Source organism: Thermobia domestica, chromosome 11 (genome assembly GCF_964235325.1).
Source record: "Thermobia domestica chromosome 11, izTheDome1.hap1.1, whole genome shotgun sequence".
NCBI lineage: Eukaryota > Metazoa > Arthropoda > Insecta > Zygentoma > Lepismatidae > Thermobia > Thermobia domestica.
Window position 1 is genome coordinate 75,789,862 of NC_137464.1, and position 21,659 is coordinate 75,811,520.

The 21,659-nt window shown below is 32.7% G+C and overlaps 1 protein-coding gene across 1 annotated transcript in view; it reads left to right on the plus strand.

Annotated features, from left to right (window-relative positions):
- LOC145664181 (sodium/potassium-transporting ATPase subunit alpha-B-like) overlaps positions 1 to 21,659 on the plus strand; it is a 465,697-nt gene that overhangs the window by 418,679 nt on the left and 25,359 nt on the right. The window contains exon 16 of the mRNA XM_081730619.1: positions 14,537 to 14,711. Coding sequence (XP_081586745.1) covers positions 14,537 to 14,711 — 175 coding nt within the window. The remainder of the gene's footprint in view (positions 1 to 14,536; positions 14,712 to 21,659) is intronic.

Here is a 21,659-nt window from a genome sequence, read left to right on the forward strand (position 1 = left end):
CCTTCGCTTGTCACTCATCTTCTTTCAAGTTTCGTAGCTTTCTTTTTCGATAAAGTGTTCACTTTTTTAACGTTGGTCGTTATTATTACATGAAAAACAAACTACTATTGAGAAGTGAAAACACACATCATTATAAATAAAAACAAAACTACTCAGGATAAAAACGAAAATGTTGACGAATGACAAGTGGACTAATAGATATTAACAAAGTGAGTATTAAGTACTGGTCAGCGATTGTGAGCCACTGATATTAGGAACTTCAGTTAAAATTTCATTTATACAATTTTTTTTTTCACTTTTGTCAGAAATGGTACAAAAATTCAATTTATATTGCCCGTCTTTTCTTAATATTCGCCCCCTCCTTGGACCAATAGATAACAAAAGCCTACTCGCTTGAACTTTAATAATAGGATTTTACATTTACGCTAACCGTTCTCAACCCTTAACTGAGGTCACTGAACCAAAGCACTGTGAGGGAACACTGTTTGTGACAAGGCTCAGCACCCACGAAGACATCTCTTTCTACTGTGTTAATGCCATTCAATCCATAAGCAATATGTGCAGATGACTTGCTTTTGTTTGTTGATCCATTCCCATTTCAGAGACATATTTGGCAATTATATTCCCTAGCGAGGTCGCGGAAGGGTTGTTAGCAGAGGAGTGAAGAGTCTGTTATATTTGTATTTTGTGCATATGGTAGAATTGTGGAAAGAATGCCGCCCTCTTTTGCCGTACTGCCGTAGTGCTTAATATAACATCTATTGAAAAGCTAAATTTCCTTACATTTTATTTTATTCCTAAAATCTCCCTTTTTTCTTTAAAAAATCTTTCGTAAATCTCCCTGCGCCGCGGAAAGCTTTCCTCAACTAGCATCACTTGTGAGTATGGCATTACGATGACATTTCATTGTGTACGGCTAGTTTATAGCCAACCACGCAAAAATTCGACTTTATTGTCCTTTTGATGTATTTTATCTGTATCTCAGTCTGAACAATACTTATTTCAAGCTATTTAGAAAATGTTTCATCAAAACATTTTCTCTAAAAAATATTCACATTTAAAGCAAAAAATTCATTTTCCAGTTTGGCACCCTCTTCACCTGGCGCCTCCTGCGAACGCTTACTTCGCAGAGTTATGAATCCGGCCCTGCAACAGTGTGTAGACCAGCAATTCACAACTTCTAATATAAGTTGACTATTAGTGTGCACCTGGCAGATTGTGAGAGTCTTCCAGATGTTCACTTGCTGAAAACTTAGAGGTCAGAAAACTTTTAAATCTCTGAAGTTCCACAACTCTAGCGCAAGTGAAGCACAAACTTATTATACTATGTGGGATGCGATAAACAGCGATGAAACAGGAATTGAACTGTTGGGTCATATACCTAGAACAGATGAAAGATGGACGAGAAAATGTCATGCATATATTTTTCAAAGATAAAAAGGAATGTACATAGAAGGCAATCGAATACAAAATGAATAGAGATAACTTGTCGTTTAGCAGAAACTGTACAAATGGAAAAGACCAGTTGAGGAAAACATATAGAAGAAACTGATGAAGAAATTCGTTCAACATATGATTGATTTCACTTGAATATATATGAATGTTACACATTTATATTTAAGCTGAATGTTATAATTTCTTTGCCGGGGTAGGAAAATGTTCCATCAGTTGGCATCTCTGACAAACGTTAGAAGTACAGACGGTGAATGGTTTCAATTATTTATTTTATACGTCCTAATGGCTTTTTTAGTCTCACATACACTTCTTGTATATATGTTTCTCTATTATAAATACGAACATGCAAAGCATTTTGTTTATACGGTTAGTTTTAAATATTTGATAATGTTTGATACTGTACTGAGAGGTATAATATTTTAAATACAAGAATATAGTTGAAACAGTTTGTGTCGTTAGGCGTTTATGGAAATCTTAGAGTATTGTGTTATGAACATATTTTTTTAAGTCAAGGAGAAGGGTGAAACAGAATCTCGGTTAAAATTGGTGGAAGGAGAATGTGTAAGGAAATAAATTCTTAAATTTAGAGACAATTAAAATCATATTTAGTTATTAAATTAAAATATTTGATAACGATTTTTTTTAAATTATTTTATCTAGTTTAATCTGACAGATCCAGTTAAAAATGCGATGATATTCAGAAGTAATATAGTTAGACTCGTATTTGAATATATTTAGTGTAAATTATGATATTTTTTTTAAAAAAAAGATATACCTGAATATTATTTTCCACAATAACTTATGGTTTTAGTTATCTAGCTGAAAAGCATTCATATTGATATGTATTTGGGCTGTATCTTATTTTCCTAGGCCCTAATATGTGATATAAGCTATTCAGCATTTGTTGTAAAAATTGTTCATCCACTCTTTTAAGTATGTGGTGAATTTGTATTAGAATCTAAAAGGAAAGGAACATAATTGTAAACATATCAGACGTAACTAGCGTTTGGCAGAATGTATGAAGTCAAATGAGATTCAACTGACATGATTTCCCTCAACTTTAACTTTGTTTATTATACAATTATTTAATTTTTTTAATTGGACATAAGTTAAAACAGTATTTGGTCCTATGTAAAATTCACAAATAAGGTACATATTAAGTTTGTTATTATTGATATCAACACTAATAACGTTGACTGACGTTGAGTTACAACTTGGTCATGTGAAGAAGACCTCTGCAACATCTTTGTATTTCATCGCTAAATTTGACTCTTATTAGTATAATGTATTTGTCATTTTCTTGTCGAGTACTTATAATTTAGTATTTGCATCTATTTAGTTATTTTGTTTGTAATATTTCAATTTTAATATTATTTTGCATTTTCTTATCATGTAAGATGTTAAATTACATACATCAGTTGCACATCTAGATCAGAAAATTCTTAACACGTGAATCAACTAGTTTGAAGAACACATCACATCATCATAAATGATAATTGAGCGAATCAATTATTAGTAAGTCTTCAACAGTGGAGATTAAGATCTTAACTCTCTTAAATGTTCAAAATTACATTCGAATTTTAAGTGCAATTATTACGATTACTTTTGACATTTTAGTTTGAAAATTAAGTATTACTTTAGGTTCTTATATATATATATATATATATATATATATATATATATATATATATATATATATATATATATATATATATATAGATAGATAGATAGATAGATAGATAGATAGGTAAATGTTTGTATAAACACTATTTAAAAGTATCCGCAATACATTTTCAATGAAAAGAAAAAAGTTAGTGCAATTTAGTTTAACATAAAATCGTCACCCTAATTCGCAAACCTCGCAACTCACTTATAGAAAATTTTACAGGAGAGACGAAAAACGTTTTAAAAAATTATTTCCGAGTATATGTCATTTATTTTTTGGATAACATGTTCAGTTTATTGCATAGTTTTAAGAACTTTTATGTTTATGAACATTTAGAACAATATAAGTACCTCTTATTGACATTAATTGGAGTTACGAGTTTTTCTCTCTCATAATCTGAAACTTTTACAAGAAGTTATGATGTTTTAGTTTTTCATTGTTTTATTTATTCAAATGAAATTATTAAAAAAATAGTTCGAATTATTTTAATTATTTGAAAAATACAGAGAACAATGTAATGTCTAATTTCTGAATTGGGAGGACATTAAAATAATGTTTGTTTCCAAGAATTTTCTTACAACCATGTTTGTTCTTACATGACTTAGCTCTCGTAAGCCAAAATATCATAGAAATAGTGAAAATCTTTCGGCATAGTCAATTTCAAAGACTGAAGATGATCATATTTTATCTTTGAAATGTTGACCCTGTCCTTGTGAAGTAGCGGCAAATCTTCGAAACTTTTTGGATGTTTCTCATACTTGCGTTGGGGTAACAATTTCCAGTCCTCATGAAAATCAAATTTATAGTAAATATTTCCACCAGGAGAGTACCGTAATGCTCGCAAATCGGATACTGTTGCCTCACCTACTTTCTTTCCCGGTCTAATTGAGGCGTAAGTTTGCACCTGTTCAAAATTTTTGAAGAAATTCTGTTCCAAATATTTCATTGAATAGGGTCTTGGATTCACTCGGGCTTCTTCACAAGCAGATACATAATCACCAGGAACATTGATCTTTTTGTTCTGCAGAACCGTTCGATGGTTGAGTGCATTGAGTCCACTTTCATCTGTGTATGTCCTTTTTCTAAAAATTTTTGTAGAGGCCATCAGTGAACAAAATCACAGCCATCACTGAACAAAATCAATTTGTCGTTTATACTATGTAATGACAGCTGCGATAAGACAAAATCCACAATAATACTCGCAAACTCATGTGAAGTAATGCCACCCTCTACTTCGTTCCACAGATAATAGCAGCCATCCCTAGATTTTAAATCGAAGAACGTAAAATTATGTACAGCCAGCTTGGTCTTGAAATACAAGCTCAACACATTGAATTTAGGGCAGAGCAAGACACACTGAAGGTCCATTGTATACCGTGGTATTCCATTTCCTTGTCGTGTTCCTTTTCTTCATGTGCCTCTGTTTTCTTTTGGAAATGGGTTTGATAGGTTTGTTCATCAATATTTCCTGTTGAATACCCTACACATAAATCGCATTGATCTTTTTTGGTCGAAACAGACTCGGTTCTGATCTTCAAAAGTGTGATGGAATCGTAGTGCTTAGTGGGGTTACCCCTTTAACAGTACACCATTCATTCTTATATGCGTTATATAATTGCTGTTTGGATTTCCATGTTGGTTCAGAATTTTTTTTGTTTGTAGAGGCCCTACAATAGTGTGATTCCATAGTCGGTAGTGACTTAAAAACTCCACAAGTGATTGTTTCCTTTGCTTTTGATTTCGGTCATCCAATATCTGCATTCTTTTGTTTCTTATTTCTCAAACATTATCACTTTCACTTTCGACACATCCTTCTGCTCTGTGCCTCTTCTTCTTCCAGTTTAATGCTGACCACACACCCAGTCCTAGCGTATTCAGAAACATGGTTTTGCATACTCGCGCCTTCACACCTTGAAATCCGAGGAAATAACACATTGAAAACTTTCTCCTTGATTGTTCATTTTTTCTATCCCTGTGTCTTTCTGTTGGTACTTTCTCAATCAGATTAGCGACATATAATTTCTTTTCCTTTCAACTCGTGCATCAAAACTTTCTGAAAATTCTCTGTCTGTCGTTTTCTGTAAATAATGAGCATTTCATGACTTTATTCTCACTATAGAAACACTTGCACCGAACCTTCAAATTTCTACTTTTCCTATCTACATTGCAATAATCATTTTCTTGTCTTTTCCCTTTGTAGCACTTTCCCTGCTCTCTTGATGTTTTATGTACATTTACCTTCCAAGTAGACTTAACCACTCTATGTCGTTTTTTCCTCTCATTTCTGACTCGCACGACAACTTCTGATTTAACTTGTGTATTCTCTTCTTCCACAATTTCTAACCCTTCACTTTCTTCTTGTTAAGTTTGTTTCGTTTCCGTCAATTCTGCATCCATCCTTCTTTCTTCGTCTGATACTTCGTGGGTTGGCCTACTGGTTAATATCAATTGTTCCACTCTCTGGTTCTAATCACTCACTACCTTCGGTTCATTTACATTCTCTGATATATCTTTCCCATTTTCCTCTCGCACACTTGCCATTGATCACGTGGCCTCTTCATTTTCCGACACAATAAGTAGTTCAGCATTTATTATTGTATCCGATCCCTCATCTGATTGCTTAGCATTTTGGAGTGCCATGCTAAGCATTTGTTTATTACCCCACATTACTAAAAACAAACACGAAGATCCAACTTGAAAACAATATGTCTTCTGATTATTATTCACTTCACTAATTTGAATAATTTAATATGGGATCAATTACAAGAGAGTTTCTGTAAACGCTTTACAATAATGGCTCACTACATTCTTGTGTAAACATAAAAAACACCAACAATGTTGTAATCAAGGTTGCCAAGTCCTGGGGTTAGACTATTGGAAGGCGATAACAGCTATGCATTTTATGAGTGGCCATAGTCCTTGTTCTACCTATTAGAAAAACTTAAACGATAGCTCTGTCATGTTTCGTAATGCTGTGGTCAAGGAATGACAGTAGATCTTCCGTTTAAACCGTTCCACGGTTCTTCGTTGTGGAACAAGAAATATGGTCAGTATGTATTGTAAAAAAGAGGAAAAAATGAAAATGAAATGAAATTTTTGAGTTTTACGTCCAACGGTTATGCCGGTTAGGCTAAAGGAGGCGGTGATGATGAGTAATGAATGAAATGGTGGAATGAAGAAAGTGGGAGGAAACGGGAGAACCCCGAGAAAACCCACGCACACGGTGTAGAAAAGAGGAGTTACGACTTTTGATTACATAAAAATAGTGTGGTAGGAGTCACGAGGTATGCTATTTTAGGAGTTACGAGTATTGCGACTTCAAAATAAAGTCATTGGAGATACGAGGTTTGATAATTCTCTTATTTGGAGTTATAGAAAACAGATGGCAATATCATATTCAAGGCTAAAACATTCTTTTCTGACCCCATAGTACAAAAATCTCAAAATCGCCAAAAAGTGGAGTTGCAAGGTTTGCGAATTAGGGTGACGAAATATTATTACAAATATCTTACAAAAGTTCATGTAATTTAGTTTAACAGAAAGTTAGTAACAAAATGTACTAAAACAATTTTGTGCAAGAATTAATATATACTGTTGAAATAAAGTTTTTTGCATTTTAGTTTATCAGAACAGTTAAACGTAGCGTGTAGAAATTATACTCCATACTTTCCTATATAATTTCCTGCAAGAAAAAATGTTTCTGAAATTTAGTTTTAAAAAAGTTAGTAACTCAATATGTTAATAAAAATTTTAGTGTCAAAGTTAATGTATAATGTTGTAACAAATATTTTCTGCATTGTAGTTTTTCAGAAAAGTTAGATAAAATATGTAGTGTAATTTCCTGCAAGAAAAAGTTTCAAGAATTCAGTTTAACGAAAGTTAATAATAAAATATGTTAATAACAGTTTGATGCAAAATTTAATGTATAATGTAACAATAATGTTTATATATTTTTAGTTGATCAGAAAAGTTAGAAACAATATGTAATGTAATTTTCTGCAAGAAAAGTTTCTGAAATTTAATTTAACAGAAAATCTAATAACAAAATATGTTTATAAAATTTTTTAGTGTAAAATTTATTTGTATATTGTTTTACTGAGAAATTTCTGTATTTTTAGTTTATGAGAAAAGTTAAAAGCAATATATATTGTATTTTCCTGAAGGAGAAAAACTTCTGGATCTCAGTTTAACAGAAAAAATTAGTAACAAAATATCCTAATAAAATTTTAGTACAAAAGTTATTGTATAATGTAACAAAACGTTTTTGCGTATTTTTTAGTTTAAAGAAAAACTTTTAAAATTTAATTATAGCAAAAGAGTTAAAAACAAAGTAATATAGTAAAATTTTTAGTGCAAAATTTATTTTGTATACACTTTTCACGAAAGTTTTATTTTAATAGAAAAGTTATAAATAATATGTAGTGTAATTTCCTGTAAGGAAAAAACACCCTTGAACTTAGTTTAATAAAAAAATAGTCTAAATAATATACTAAAAGTTTCCTAGTGAAATCGTTGATGTATAATGATGCACAAAAATGAATCTTTTAACAATTTCTACATTTTAGTTTACCAAAAATGTTCAAGCAGTGTGAAGTAAAAAAAAAGTTCTGCAGGAAAAATATTCCCAGAATTAATTTACCAGAACGTTAATAATGAAATATTGTAAGAATGAAATTAATGCAAAAGTGATTGTAGTTTTTGTAACGATAATTTATCTTACTAAAAGTTTTTATGAGTTAGTTGATGAAATTTGTAAACATTATGCGGTCTAGTTTCTTTTACGAAATGTTATTAAAATGTTTTGTAAAGAAAGCTAAAAAATATCGAATTGATTGTAACATTTAAGATACTAATATATAATTATAAACGAATTTAATGAAAAAGTTAAATTATTAGAAATCAAGTTATCAAAATCTTGTACAAAAGTTTCGGCCGAACAAAACTGAATTCCAAAAACTTTTTTCTTGCAGAAATTACACTACATATTTTTTCTAACTTTTATGAAAAACAAAAGTGCAGAAACTCTCAATAACTTTTTTGTTACAACACTATACAAATATATTTTGAACTAAAATTTTTACTAAGATATTTGGTTACAAACTCTTTTGTTAAACAAAATTCCAGAAACTTTCCTCTTGCAGAAAATTAAAATATATTGTTTCTAAATTTTCTGATATACTAATATGCAGAACTTTCTTGTTAAACAACATTGTACATTAATTTTTGCATTAATTTTTTTATTAACGTATTTTGTTACTAAAATGTTTGTTAAATTGAATTTTAGAAATATTTCTGCAGGAAAATATGGAACATGTTGTTTCTAACATTTGAAATAAATTAAAAATGCAGAAAGTTTTCGGTAACTTTTCTCTTACAAAGCTATACAATAAATTATACTATTATATTTTGTTAAACTAAATTCCAAGAAAATTGTTCCTTACTGAAAATTATACTACACACATCTTTAAATTTTCTGTTAAACAAAATTGCAATAAACTTTTATTGTTTCACCTGTATACATTAACTTTTGCACTAAATTGTTTTAGTACATTTTGTGTTAAACTAAATTTCAGAAAAAAATTCTTGCAGAACCATATAGAAAAGTGTTTAGTATAGTTTTTACACACCTTTTTAACTGTTCTGATAAACTAAAATGCAAGAAACTTTTCGTTTCAACAGTATATATTAACTTTTGCACAAAATTATTGTCGTACTTCTTATTCCTAACTTTCTGTTAAACTGAATTCCAGAAACTTTTGTAAAATGTTTGTAATAATATTTTCTGCTAAACAAAATTGCACTAACTTTTCCTTTCATTGAAAATATATTGCGGAAACTTTTAAACAGGATTTATACAAACATTTACCTATATATAATAAACAAATAAAAATTCAAGTAATAATTAATTTTCAAAATAAAATATGAAAAGTAATCGTAGCCATTGAACTTACAATTGGAATCTAATTTTGAACATTTAAGAGAGTTAATATCTTAAACTCCACTACTGAAGACTTACAAATAATTGAATTACTCGATTATGACTTATTACGATGCGATGTGTTCTTCAAACTAATAACTAGTTGATTCACGAGTTAAGAACTTTCTGATCTAGATGTGTAATTGATGTATCTCACATGATATCTCACATGATAAGAAAGTGCAAAATAATATTAAAATTGAAATATTACAAACAAAATTACTATATATATGCCAACACCAAATTGTAAGTACATCGATAACAAAATGACAAATATATTATGCTAATAAGAGTCAAATTTAGCGATGAGATACAAAGATGTTGCAGAGGCCTTCTTCACATGACAAAATTGTTAATCAACGTCAATCAACATTTTTAGTTTTGATATCAATAAAAATACACTTAATCAGTATTTTATTTGTAAATTTTCCATATGACCAAACACTGTCAAAACTTGTGTCCATTTAAAAAATTTAAACAATTGCATACGTATACAAAGTCATAGTTCAAAGAATTTATATCAGTTGCATCTCATTTGACTTCATACATTCTGTCAAACGTTAGGTTATGTCTGTATTTTTACAATTATGTTCCCTTCCTTTGAGATTCTAATACAAATTCACTGCATACATCAAAAAGTGGATGAACAATTTTCACAACAAATGCTGAATACCTTATACAACATATTAGGGCCTAGGAAAACAAGACACAACCCAAATACATATCAGTATGAATGCTTTTCAGCAAGATAACCAAAACCATAAGTTGTCGTGGAAAATAATATTCAGGTATATCTTAAAAATGTATTAAAGTGATACTTAATGTATTCAAATACGTGTCTAACTATATTACTTCTAAATAGAATGCACATTTTAACTGGATATGTCAGGTTAAATTAGATAAATAATTATTACAAAATCTTTATCAATGATTTTAGTTTAATAACTAAATAAAATTTTAATTTTGTCTCTAAATTTAAGAATTTATTTCCTTACACATTCTCCTTCCACCAATGTTAATCGAGATTCTGTTTCACCCTTCTTCTTGACTTAAAAAATATGTTCATAACACGATACTCTAAGATTTCCATAAACGCTTAACGACAAAAACTGTTTCAACTATATTCTTGTATTTAAAATATAATACCTCAGTACAGTATCAAATATTATCAAATATTTAAAACTAACCGTATAAACAAAATGCTTTGCACGTTTATGTTTATAATAGAGAAACATAAATACAAGAGGTGTATGAGAGACTAAACACCATTAGGACGTATAAAATAAATAATTGAAACCATTCACCGTCTGTACTTCTAACGTTTGTTAGAGTTGCCAACTGATGGAACATTTTCCTACCTCTGCAAAAAAAATTATAACATTCAGCTTAAATATAAATGTGTAACTTTCGTATATATTCAATGATATGAATAATCTGTTGAACGAATTTCTCCATCAGCTTCTTCTATGATTTCGTCAATCGTTTTTTGTTTTTCATTTGTACAGTTTCTGCTAAACGACTAGTTATATCTATCATTTTTTATTTCATTCCCTTCCATGTATATCGCTTTTTATCTTTGAAAAATATATGCATGACATTTACTCGTCTATCTTTCATCTCTTCTAGGTATGTGACCCAACAGTCCTGCTTCAACACAGTTGCACTAGACTTGTGGAATATCAGTGGTTTAAAAATTTTTCTGATCTCTAAGTTTACAGCAAGCGATCATCTGGGAGACTCTCATAATCTGCCAGTTCCACACTAGTAGTCAACTTATATTAGAAGTTGTGAATAGCTGACCTACACACAGTTGCGCCATTTTCTTTTCCTTTGCCATTCTTCACTTCATTCTCAGAAGTCTTATGATAGCAACACAACTAAAAGTTCGTCAATAGCAAGTAAAAAACACAATTACATACTTTTTCATACATTTGAAACAAAACAATTTAAATGCAATGTGTTTTGTTAAATAAAATAATGGGCACTCATTTATTAGACCTAAGTCTCGTTGATTTTATTTGAACTATAACAAATATAATTATAGGGTTAATTATACAAATGCAAAATAGCACTCTTACTGATACGAATATTGCTCCAGAAATCAGAAAGTTACTTAAATATTATATGAAGCATTATAGAAATATCATACGTATACTACGTTATTTTTACGTAGTATAAGTGTCAAGTATAATGCGTAAAGCTTTTGTTATATTTGAATGGAACAGTTCCTAATTCTTAAAGGGGTCACTTAGATATTTATTACATAGTTATGGATGGAAATATTTTCTAGTATTCTAACTCATATTCTATTCTTATTAAATCAACAGCACGAAGAAAATTGTTTAACACATTCAATATTTAAACACACTTCTCAACTAAAATACAAAATCGTATCAGGCTGGCTGTAAATATCATATACAACCCTCAAAACAGTTATGAAATATTGATAGCATAATCTTCTAGGTGTCAAAATTACATAATCATATTTATTATTGTATACACAAGACATCCCGGTCTTTCATTCACACTAAATCCCATAGTTTACAGTTATGTTAATAGTTATCGCCAATTCTACCGTTGCTTCTCTTTTACCTGAAGCTGCAAAACTACTTAACCAAACTATTTGGTTCAAAGTAATATCCCTTATTGTAAATTGTATAGTTCAATTTGTATGTAAAGCTAATCCTAATAAAAACAAACGCACTACTAATGTCGCTACCGGCTCTGCGCAAAAACTGTCCATATCTCTTATATCGCCTGACAAAAAGTGTCGCTATCAACACTGTTAAAATGATGCCAAAATGGTTCTAATGTGCATTACCTGTTCTTAGATATATCTCCTTAAGTAATCTACTATTTTTATGCGCATAGTAGCTATTGAACTCTCAGTGAAATGTAATTATGGATTTCCAGCGTTAAAAGTATACCCTTCAGTCAAGGAATCAACTCCATTAATATAAGACAACTTATTATTTTCGATCCATTTCCTTCAACCTAACGTATTTTCTATGCAATTAGATAAAAAAAATCTAATTCCATATTCAGAATTTCATCCGTTAACTACACCATACTACGTTCACAAAATTATTTACCTATAATGCGTTTCTTTCCTTATAAAATATTTGGTGCCAAATTTTCTTAAACAGTAAATAGCGCTGCCCAATAAAAATAAATATCTTCTGAAACGAATTGCTTTTGTTCCTTCAGAGTGCATTTCTAGTACAAAACGTTCTCCCGTTTCCTTTTACAATCTCGTTCCAGTAAATTATAAATCCGTACTTTATTCATTCCTCTCCTTTATCCGAAAACATATAATCGCGGACAATAAACTCAGAAATACAAACACATACATAGGTTTTCGCTAACGAAATAAATTTGTTTTCATTTAAGGTACGTAAACTCACAAATTACTAGTTAATAAGGAATATATTTTAATCATCGTATCCCAACTAGAAAACATCGTATATAACATTATGTTTTCTAAGAGACAAAGAAAAATATTCAATTTAAAGATCGGTTGTGCGAGAGTTCTGAAGGTCAAAGATACACACATAAACAGAACTAAGACCCTTGCTACCTGTTACTGAAAAGATAATTAGCTTTTCCTGCTATTATATCATCGTTTTCTTAATATGTATAACTCAGCTACTATAGTGGTACAATAACATGATTCCTCATATATTACATACTGCAGACATTGCAAAGATGTAACTGAACTATTCTGTCCGACAACACGGAACAAGAAGAAATAGTATAAAATCATCGGTGACCTTCTTTCTTCGATTTTCCTTGTTAAAAAATGAAAGTGATATTTTTCCTTTTCTTTCATCCCTTCTTTGGATTTGTTGATCGCTTATGGAATTCATTCGCGATTTTTCTCCTCTCTCCTTATCCATAAAAATTACTTTGTTCTATCACGTCAAATGCAACACAATTAAATATTCATTAATTCTTCATAAATACCCTGTGTGCTTCATTACACGCAACGAAATAATTCTGAAATTATGTAAAAATAGCAATATGATAGTTCCTACCAAACAATTACAAAGATAATTAATTAATATTTTTTGAATACAAATTAATTAGATATATGGATATAAGAGCACGAAACGGTTAAACCGATGAGCTTGGAATGGTCTTGAAAGAAGAAAGAATGTTTCCTACTGTCTTGGAAGGGTGAGTATAAAGGTAAGTGTCTTTCAGCTATATATTGATATTAATGAGAGTAGGTTGTAATTACATATCACAACTTGGATTCATTAGAAGATGTATTTTGGATACTTATCGACTTCAATTACAGTTCGACAATGAAATTACATACGTCAAAAGGGAGGTTGCTTACGGATAATGAAAGCGTGAGTACTTTCGAGGTTACATATGCTCAAAGGGCAATACAATAAGTACACATAGTAACACCAAACACAGGTTATGAGTGTAAGTACAAAAACTAAGTACTTTCAATGTTACGTACGCAAGAGTGGCAGCAATGGAGTAATAAGACTACAGTCCAGTAGAACGTCATGATAAGTATGTGTAATTACATATCAGTAATTGTTCGTAAAGTACCGCTAGAAAAGCCGTAACAATAAAGTTCAATGTCAAATGGGCCCTTGTACTTCAATTAAAACATTCAGTACTTCAACGAGAGTACTTAGAGTGTATGTACTGAAAGTAATTAAAATGTATGTAGTTAGAGTACCTAGAGTTATTAAAGTGTAAGAACTTAGAGTATTTAGTGCATATACTTAAAGCAATTAAGGTGTAAGTACTTTCAAGGTCAAGAATGGACTATGAATGCCGATACTTTTATTGAAACTTGCTAACAGCAACAAAAATTTCCAAACTTTTGAGTACAAGAACACCTATGTCCGAAGTGGAATTCGAACTGCCAGTACTCTCAGCGCAAAATCAGCAGCACCCTAGTATTAACTCCCGCCAGCACTTGACTATGCCTCCCATCACGAATAGGAGCACATTCTGTCAAAAGACAACGTTCTCAAATACTTGGTAATTTCCACACTGCTATACATTTCTGAAAAGGATAAATAACGTTTTTAGTGTCCTAGGATTAGCATATACAAATAGTAATTGTTAGAGCACAAGGGAATCAAATCCAATTACCGAAATTGTAAGAAAAAGGCACACGTACCATACAAAGAGTTCGTGCAGTAAATGTAAGTACATGGAAACATAACAGTTTTTTTAATTATAAGAATTGTTTACAATATTTGGACATGAATATTTAATCTCTAAAAGGCGAATCTGGTAGTGATCTTAAATATAACATTATGTCCAAAACGGCTAAAATTAACTTGATTTCCTTGTGCACTGAACGCACCATATCTGACAAGGTATCAACCAAATATCAAAATTCTATTATTAGAGCACCAAGCCACTAAATCTGTATTTTAACTATATGTGGAGTATTTCAATTACAGGTTAATATCCCTGTCATATGGCCAAATAGGTGTAATACAAGCCTCAGCTGGTTTCTTTGTGTATTTCATTATCATGGCACAACATGGCTTCTATCCGACTTACCTGTTCGGGCTTCGAAAGGAATGGGATTCCGAGTCAATGAATGCTTTGACTGACTCTTATGGGCAGGAATGGGTAAGTAACGTTTCGCTGTAGACAACTCCATTATTATTAACGCACAAAATGTACGATAAAATACCATAACGACATACTTGCCATATTTTTAATATTTCGTTAAAAAAAGTCATTTGAGAAATGGAAATGGGGAGTCATAAGAAAATTTTGCTATCATTTATTCTTGTTTTAAATTTCAGTTATTTTCTTTGAATCAGTTTTTTTTTTCGATTTAATTAAGTTCTCTTTGTGGGTGAAGCACATTTGAATTTGTTTCCTTGTACAATTTAACCTCCATTATTCACAAAATTATACTGAACAACAAAATTCAACTTTTTTGAAAATTCTTTTGCATCAAAATGGATTTTCTTTATAGATTTCGAACATGAGTATGAATCTAGTGCTGGTTTTTCGTTAGCACTACCAGCTTCTATTTATTTATTTATTTTGAAAAAGTGTGATATTCACTATCATCTGCTATTAACTTTATGAGACTTAAACAATCTGATTTTTTTGTTAACATTATTTGTCACTGGCACACCAGTATATATTTATTATAACTTGTATTCGTATTCAGTGGGTAGTATCTGTACATATACAAATTATATAGAATTGGTATATAGAGATAAGTGATGCATCATTATTAGAAACCATAGAGGGCCTAAAACAGGAAATGAAAACACAATATCCCATATATTACTTTTACAAAATTTGTACTTGTATGTAGACTATGTTGTTAATGCTAATACGTTAACTACCTGTTTATACTCTTATAAATAAGATTTCATAAAATTCAAACTACTAATGTGAAAACCATATCATGTTTCCGAGAATATCATTGAATATATTATTTTCGAAAACTTCATATAGTTTATTTGTTAGAGACTCAACTGCATCAATTGTAGATTTTTTAGGTCTAAATCCATACTGAGTCTGCAGAAGTATGTTTTGGTGAGTCAAATATTTATAAGTGTTTTTTTCAATGGTTTACAATATTTATTAAGATTTTTTAAGCATTTTTTAAAAAACCGTAACATTTTTACCATTTTTATTATTAGATTGCAAAGCCAGACTTTAAAGCCAGACTTTAAAAATTCTTAGTTTATAAAACCGACCTGGCCTAAAAAATCCCTGAATCTGTATGTTCTAATCTGTGGCTCTGGGTTTGTGATGGCGGGGTGAGACGGAGATAGTGTTAGCAACCTTGTGAATCACTGCAACTCATGTTCGTATCATCGGTGCACTGCTGCTGCTAGTTGAATCCAATGTTGCCAGATAGAGATAGGTTTCCCGTGGCATCGACTTATGGACATTTTTAAGACTGGCGGGAATTTTAAATCAAACAGTGGGCATTTTTATATTAATTTCGAGTATAAAACGCATCTGAATTTTGGAGGCAATTTTTCGAAGAAAAAAGTGCGTCTTATAGTCCGTAAAATACGTCACATAATTTTAGGAAAAACAATCGGAATAAGAAATATCAGACAATAATTGTACGAACACAAATGCTCATCCTTTTTGTACGAGGGGCATTCAATAAGTAAAGAGACAACTTGCTATAGCTCAATAAAGATTTATTTCAATCTTTCAAAACTAAGGCTATTTTTCAATATAATCACCCTTTACAGTTATGCATTTGTCCCATCTTTCTTGCAGCTTCCTAATTCCCTTGGCGAAGAAATCTTTCGATTTACCCCGAAGCCACTTTTGCACCGCTGCCTTAACTTCCTCATTGTTAGCAAATCTTTTTCCACGTAGGGCGTCTTTGAGTGGTCCAAACAGGTAAACATTGTGAACAGTTCCAACACTTACTTGAACTTCCTCAGCTATCATTTCAACAGTAATTCTTCTGTTATCACGAATAAATCCGTCAATCCTCGATTCCAACGAAGAACCAGGAACTTCCACTGGACGTCCACATCGGGATTCATCACCTACACTTGTTCGGCCACTTTAAAACCGATCAACCCACTTGTACACATTCGCATGGTTCATACAACTGTTACCGTACTGTCTCAACATTCGAGAAAAAATTTCACTTGGTTTTACACCTTCTGCGACTAAAAACCTAATAACTGAGCGCTGTTCTTCTAAGGTGCAATCTTCTAGAGGACTTGCCATTATGAATTGATATTTTTGAAGTTATGTTGACATAAAATTACGAAACAGCAGATCAGAGCATATCCCAAGGTTGCCAGCTAACAGCCCTGAAACAAAAAAACAAAAAAAAATTGATTAGTGTTAAAAATATAGACTGTCTCTTTACTTTTTGAATGATCCTCGTATATAGACATAACTTTCTCTGTTTCAGATGAAGTAGGAAAGATTTCTTGAAAAAATAAAATATTTATTAAAGCAGTATGATTGGTGATAACTTTTCTAAGGTTTATTAGATATGTCAAATATATCCTAACTATCTGATGTTTTAAATTTCTTAACTACTTCTGTGACGTCATCAAGTTTAACAAGGTTAATGACAGAAGCTGTACTAAGAGAACAAGCTGACTTTTATATATTGGTACACTCATGTCCAAAATTATTGTCGCGTGTCTATAAATATGTTGTTGTAGGAATATAATTTGATAACGAATTCGCCTAGTATTTCTTATAGTGTTAGTATGTGTACGAGGGTCACTACGAAAGTTTTGAGATACGCATTGTTGTGGAACAGTATTTGAATTCCAACAATTGCGTTCGGTAGTGGTATCCAGAGCGAAGAAGCGAAGCAAATTTCAACTCGCCTCGCTTATCGGCGAGGCCGTATCGCCTTCACTTGTTTGTTGATGTGAGCAGTAATCGGCTGTCTAGAATGGAGCTCGAAAGGGAAAATTTTCGGGCAATGATCCTTTACGATTTCAAAAGGGGGTTGAACGAGACACAAAGCCTTGACCGTTTGCAGAGGGCATTTAGGGATCTTGCTCCTTCCCGTGCTACAATTTTTTTGGTGGTTTGGTGAATTCAGAAGAGGCCGGACATCGCTTAAAGATGAAGAGAGAGCTGGACGTCCGGTAACAGCTGTGTCAGATGAAAACATTGCCCCGGTGGAACAAATGATTCGAGAAAATCCTCGAACAACTTTCAAGGACATTGAATCTACAGTGAACATTGGATCGCCAGCAGTAACAAAAATTCTTCATGATCATCTTCAGCTCAGGAAAGTTTCATCTTGTTGGGTGTCTTGTAACGCCCCTCTATTATCCTAGTAAAGTTGTAAATATTAGTAAAGGTTACAAGGAACAACTTGTAAGAAAACTTATTTGGCAACTCTGAAAAGCATCATGCTCGCGGCTGCGCGCAGGGAATTCTGGGTACCAAAAGTCAAGATGTCCGACCTTTATGTCATGGTTGCGTCAGTCCGTCAACAAATCATGGTGGCTTCATAGAATAACGTAATCGAAACCTCTACAGAAGGTTTAGAACTCTTATAACCATGTGGAAGATTTCTATGGTACTTGGTCAGTCGTGATCGAGGTAGTTTTGAAGAAAAATAGCAAAGAGTTGGGGCCACATTACTTTCTTTGTTCCACCACGTGAATTAGTGAATGTGTAATCTTTTGTACCAGTATATAGTGGTTTTGTACGAACATATTCTTTCGGCAGTTATTCGAGCATTGCTGCGAACGTTTCATTATGTCTTATGAAATTTTTAATTATCTTTTAATAGTGAAAGTCAAGATTTAATTATGTGCAACTAAGCTCCAGTCAGCGGCCCCCAACCCAACGACACAGTCAACCTAGAAACACATTTGATAAGACATCTGACGTGTCTTCACATCAAACTACCATCATCTCTATTCCCATGGTAAGAACTCAGTATTTATTATTGCTAAATCAACATGAATAATCTTGTCGTCAAGAGTGTGCCAATAGTAAGCAGGCCATCCTGCTTCATTAGCTTCTTGTAACGTAATTCATCCTCTTGTAAGTAACTGCTTCATTTAATTATGCAATCATGGGATTTTATTTGCATAGTAATTTATCATGCAACAGCACGAGTGGTGTGAACTTCCTCTTATATGCGTGCAAAGTAAAGGTGAAAATGAAGTGAGGAATCTCCAGTTTGAAAAACTGAATTAAGCACTGAGTGCGTATAACTCTCCACAGCCAGGGTTTTGTACATATTTACTGCTACCCGTTTTGTGTTCTTGTCGAGATTTTGGTTCTCCTACTCATGATAGATGTGAACTTTAACCTACGAGAACCCCAATGTATAGTGGCAACTTCGCAAGAATCATCCCGTGTATTCCAGGATGTGGGTGATGCACCTGCTTTTCTCTGCCTTGCCGGGTTACTTCGCAGTGAGGGCACTGTTCATCAGCTGATTTAGAAAATATTCATTATTGGGAAGATCCATAGTTAACCAGTAATCTCATCACTTCTCCCGTCTTATGCAGCAGGTCAAAATGAGGGATGTTTCAGTGTGTGTGTTTAGTGCAGTATTTTATACTCTTAGAATGTTTGTTTATTTGTGAAGTTTTGTCGGCAATGTGTTCGCAAAAGTGTGTATTGCTAATGTGAAAGTGAAGCATACTTCCTCAATGCTTATAAGCCTGGGTAAGTACCCAATGTCTGCCAAGCCTACCCTCGTAGTAGGCCATCCGCTTCGTACGGATGCCGTAATTGATTCACTGACAGTTTCAGTGATTTCTGTAGTAAGTGTTATGTGTGTCCATTTGTGACCAGTATGTAAGATACGAACGTATCTCTGTTGCAGGCAACTGTGGCTATTCAGTATTATGCTAGCAGTGAGTTGAATACTTCACGAATATTGTATTTAAAATATTACAAGGAATTCCTAGTTCTCCTATGCTCATTATTTTTAAGCTATGAGTGTTTCTCATTGATTTAAAGTTTGTGTGTCCTTCTAGCACAGGTTGGTGCCTCTTTTTGTCCTCTCGTTTTGCAGTTTGCTGGTTCTTAGCTAACTTAAGTTACTGGGTGAAGTCACTTTGATCTCTCTCAAGTTCTTTTTGCTTAATCTTTTCGCAGGGTATCCTAGCCACATTCTCGAATCAGTAGAGGATCATAATGTATTATACAGATTACATGGGTTTTCGTCTTATTTTAACTTGAGATGCTATTCCAAGTTACTTTATTTGTTGTCCCTTTAGTTTTCTACGTCTCCGGGTTTCATAGCCGTGATGCATACGTAGTTCATGTATGTTATTACCAAAGCATGATGTCTTTTCTAAGTACATAAAGTTAGTTTGTTTATCTGTATTAAATAAATGGGTACATATTTTACTCGATAATTAAGTAGATAATTATAAGTCTTGTCACCCGACTAGTCGTGGTTCATAATAAAAGAGTACTCAAGCTAGCTATCATAAATACACACCAGAAAAAGGGTAATTTAATTAATATAATCAGTGTGTACCTTGTTTACATTTGTGTTTTTCTTAAAGTATATATGTCATCGGGTCAGTGTATTTTGTGCTCTTATTACTTAATATAATTCATCATGTTCACAAGCATATCAGATTACTACCAATATCATTATTCTTTTATTTTATGCAATTGAATGGTGTAATAATGTTTATTCAGATACATTTATTTACAAAAATGTTTCATGTGTTAAACAATATAGGTAAATAAAACCTTATTTCCCAGTAATTTCTAATCATTGGAGTTTCAGGTTGTCTGTAAGTATGAATTTCACAGCACAAGAAAAGGGCTGCTTTCTGTGCACTCGTAGAGTGTACAGTCAGCAGTCTCGCTTAGGTCAGATTCGTTCGTCGTTGTCTCCATTGAAGTTCATTTTCCTTATAATCAGTTTGTATGGTTTTTATTTCGAATTCCTGTGTTCTCATTAGTTCACAGGTGGCGACCCCTTTTGGTTTTATCATTAACTCGGTGCTCCGGCACTGAGCGTTAAACTTAGCCGTGGCCTTCCAGGGATTAGGGCCCTCTGGGGCGCTACAGCGGGTTTTTCGTTTTTGGCGACCCAGCCAGGATAGTTTTTCGTTTTTGGCGACCCAGCCAGCCAGGATAGATTTTCGTTTTTGGCGATCCAAGTAGCCACGATGTCAGCTGGTAGCTTTTGATTTTTCTTGTGTTTTAGTGATCTTCATTTTTACTCTTCTATATAGAATTTTGTTCATATCTTGTTACATTTCTTGTTTATCAGTGTCTTGTATGTTCCTTGCATGTCTTAAGTTCCAAATATGGATACCGTTGTTATTGAAGTCTCACACTTTGACTGAACAGCAGAAGCGCATGCGTGTGGAATGGTGTAAAGAAATACTTGCAAGATTTGATGGAGGCAATTCTCGACGCATCTCTGACATTGTTACTGGTGATGGGACTTGGATCTACCAATTTGACTCTGAAAATAAACGCCAGTCTACAGTTTGGATCTTTCCAGACGAAAATCCACTCACGAAAGTGAAGCGACCGCGAAGTATCGGGAAGAAGATGGTCGCAAATTTCTTCTCCAAATCTGGCCATGTTGCAACTGTTCCACTTGAAGAACAAAGGACTGTTACTGCTCAGTGGTACACCACTGTTTGCCTAACAAAAGTGTTCCAGAAGCTTCTGGAACGGCGTCCAAGAACTGGATTGCGTGGGATCCTGCTTCATCATGACAACGCGTCCGCAAACATGGCCAACATCAAAATTCAGTTTTTAGAATCTCTGAGGTCAAACTTATGACTCATCCGCCGTATAGCCCTGACCTGGCCCCGTGTGTTTTTTCTGTTCCCCAGGATCAAAGATCGCATGCGTGGGAAGAGATTTTGCAGTCCTGAAAAAGCTATAGTGGCTTACGAGAATGAACTTGCAACACTTGAAGGAAAAGACTGGCAACTCTGCTTCCAAAAGTGGTTTTCGAGGATGCAAAAGTGTGTACACTATAATGGTGAGTACTTTGAGAAAATGTAAATGTTAAATTGATTTTAAGTATGTAAGTTATTTCACATCTCAAAACTTTCATAGTGACCCTCGTATAATGGACAAAGACATGTATACGGA